We start from the raw sequence: 3,110 nt of genomic DNA on the forward strand, positions 1-3,110 counted from the left end.
AGTACATGCTTAGGCCAGTGCCTGAAACATAGAAGATACTCACATACGTAGCTATCTAGCACCCTCTATCTTGCCAACAGGAATAACTGTGAAAATGCCTCAATCTTCTAACACTATTTACCACCTAGAAAAAAGAGGTAGATTAAACATGCAGATAAAAGCGGAGTCCTGGAGTTCCCACCGTGGCGCAACGGAACTGGAATCCGACTAGGAACCATGAGGTTTCAGGTTCGATCCCTGGCCTCCACAAAGTGGGTTAAGGATCCGACATTGCCGTGAGCTGTAGTGTAGGTTGCAGACGCGGCTCAGATCTGGCATTGCTGTGGCTTTGGTATAGGCCCCTAGCAACAGCTCCAATTGGACCCCTAGCCTGGGAACCTTCCACATGCCGCAGGTGCGGCCCTAGAAAGACAAAAGACCAAAAAAAAAAAGTGTGAGTCCATCTTAATTTCAACACGTAGACAACAATGGAAAGAGCTAAATGACAGCACCTTCTCTGGATTCATTCTCCTGGGCTTTTCATCGCCTCAGCTGGAAACCGCGCTTCTGTCTGTGCTCATCCTGATCATCTAGCTTTTTGAAGCTTCTTAGCAAATGGCACCATTATACTTCTGTCACTTGTGGTTCTCACCTCCACACGCCTATGTATTTCTTCCTCTCCAATCTCTCTTTTATGGATCTGTGTTTCACTACTTGCACTGCCCCCAGACAGTGGCCAACTTTAAGGGAAAGGACAAGAGCATCACCTATGGGTGGTTGTGTGACCCAGCTCTTCGTTGCCTGGGACTTGGGGGTGTAGAATGCTGGGTCCTCCTGTCTGTCATGGCCTATGACCGCTATGCCAGCTGTGTGCGCCCACTCCACTACATGCTGATCATGCATCCTCAGCTTTGCTCGCAGCTGGTGGCAACTGCTTGGCTACCGGGGTTTGGGCAGTTCTATAGTACAGACAGCACTGACCATGACTCTTCCTCTCTGTGGGCAAAAACCAAGTGGACCATTTCTTCTGTGAAGTTCCAGCGATGCTGAAACTGGCCTGCACCAACACCTCCATCAATGAGGCTGAGCTCTTTGCTGTCAGTGTCCTCTTCTTGGTGGTGCCCCTGTCACTTATCTTAGTGTCCTATGGCCACATTACCCATGCAGTCCTGAAGATAAAGTCAGCCCAGGGGAGGCACAAGGCTTTTGGAACTTGTGGTTCTCACTCAATGGTAGTGATGTTTCTCGGGACACTCATCTCCATGTACCTCCAGCTTCCCTCCAGTTACTCTCAGGATGTGAACAAAAGCATGGCGCTCTTCTATACTCTGGTGACTCCCCTGCTGAATCCCCTGATTTACACTTTGAGAAACAAGAAGTCAAAGGGGCACTAAGAAGACTAGTGAGGAGAACACCAGACTCGAGACAGAGCTAGTGCAGGGTTGCAGAGTGAAACTCTAGTGCACTGGGATACTTCTGAGTGACTTAAACTAGTTGCAACTTAATCCAACACTCCCTCATAAGCACCAGATGTACCAGGCACAGTTCTAGTTATTTGAGATTTAGCTGTCAAATCGAGACCCCTGTCCCCATGGAGCTAAAATTCTAGTGAGAGAGTAAAATAAGCTAAAAATAAACTATGGCTTCTCGTGTGCTGGAATACAATGTGATAATGAGAACAAACAAATTATAATACCTAAAACAACATGAATGATACTTACAATCATAATGTTGAAATGAAAAGACTAGGTACAAAATAAGTCCTATTGTATGGTTTCATTTATATAAAATTCAAAACCAGGCACAATGCATCTCTAGAACTGGAAGTCAGAACAGTTTTGCGCTCTGGGGAATTGTTATTCTGCATTGGAAGGAGAAACGGGGGAGGAGCCTTCTGGAGTTCTAGTCTTTTTCATCTTGACTTGGATGCTGGTTTTGGGGTTTTGGTTTTTTTTTTTTTTTTGGATGCTGGTTTTATGACAAATTTGATTTGTGAAAATACATCAAAACTTACACCTAGATACTTCCACTTTCTTGATGTATGTTGCCTCCAAATCATTTAATTTTTAAAGTTTTAATAAGGGAGATATTAACAGAATACTATGATACTAAGTAACCACATTAAATATTTTTGTTCCTTTCACATAAAAATTGGGTTTATAATCTAAATGTTTATAAATCTAAGTTTCTTTTTTCCACTGAACTCAATTAATAGATTTGAATTGTTTTGATGCTAGTCATATTTAGCCACCTAGAATGCAATATTATTTTGAAACCTCAATCAGATCATGTATGTATACAGTGAGTCTCTGCTCTCTTGTTCATTCCATGTAGACATTAGTGGCCAGTTCTTGAGTCTAAAATTAATAGTGATATTTTTCAAATGATTTTTTGATGAAAATTTTACTACTGAGTATCGTACTGTATTTACTGGAAAAAGATGTTTACTCAGTGTATTTCTGTATGTGTTTGTGGGTGTATCTGTGTGTAGGCATATGTATGTAGTGTATAAAAATTCACAACTGAGTTTTAAAAACATTATTGTAGGACATCAAGATTTTTAAATATTTGAAATTATATTTGTAGCACAGCACATACTGAATTTATAAAACACGTAAAAAAAGAAATAAGTGTTTGGTACAGTCAACAGACAGTTTGTGTACATAATATCATCTTAAATATTTCTCCTTTAAATTGGAAAGTTTGAAGGACTGTTCATTTATCATTGCGCTAATGAAAAAACAAAGGAGCGGGTATTTTTCTTTCTTTAAGTGAAAACTGATTAGTGAATAATGAGATTCACAGTCATTTTCTACATATATGAGCATTTTGAGTGATTTCTGATTATAATCAGTATAGTATAAGATATGATTACTTCAATAACAATCCATAGATTTTTCTTTCAAATCATGACAGCTACCCTCATTGCTAACTATATCATTTTGACCAAAAGATTCCATACTCTTTAACTACCTACATGTTTACTTTTATTTTCCACAAAATAAACATTGCTTCCATTCACTAATTCAATTTATTATTTCATTCAAGGTAGCATTTTGCAACTTCCACTTCCAGATAGGGGGTACTGGGTGACACCGACCAATATTACCACTTCAATACAATCAGCCCTC

At 39.9% G+C, this 3,110-nt stretch overlaps 1 protein-coding gene across 1 annotated transcript; it reads left to right on the top strand.

The window, feature by feature from the left end:
- The first annotated feature begins 594 nt into the window (after positions 1 to 594).
- On the top strand, positions 595 to 1,373 carry LOC100157322 (olfactory receptor 2G6-like). The gene is made up of 2 exons (XM_021080997.1): positions 595 to 943; positions 1,015 to 1,373. The coding sequence occupies exons 1-2, from the start codon at positions 595 to 597 to the stop codon at positions 1,371 to 1,373; spliced, it is 708 nt and encodes a 235-aa protein (XP_020936656.1).
- Positions 1,374 to 3,110: the final 1,737 nt, after the last annotated feature.

The sequence above is a fragment of the Sus scrofa genome, unplaced genomic scaffold, assembly GCF_000003025.6.
Source record: "Sus scrofa isolate TJ Tabasco breed Duroc unplaced genomic scaffold, Sscrofa11.1 Contig1005, whole genome shotgun sequence".
Lineage (NCBI taxonomy): Eukaryota > Metazoa > Chordata > Mammalia > Artiodactyla > Suidae > Sus > Sus scrofa.

Bases quoted from the DNA above. Each gene is read 5' to 3' on its own strand.
- LOC100157322 (XM_021080997.1), top strand. From the start codon at position 595: ATGGCACCATTATACTTCTGTCACTTGTGGTTCTCACCTCCACACGCC. The intron at 944-1,014 runs GTACAGACAGCA...TCTTCTGTGAAG, and splicing joins GGGGTTTGGGCAGTTCTATA to TTCCAGCGATGCTGAAACTG.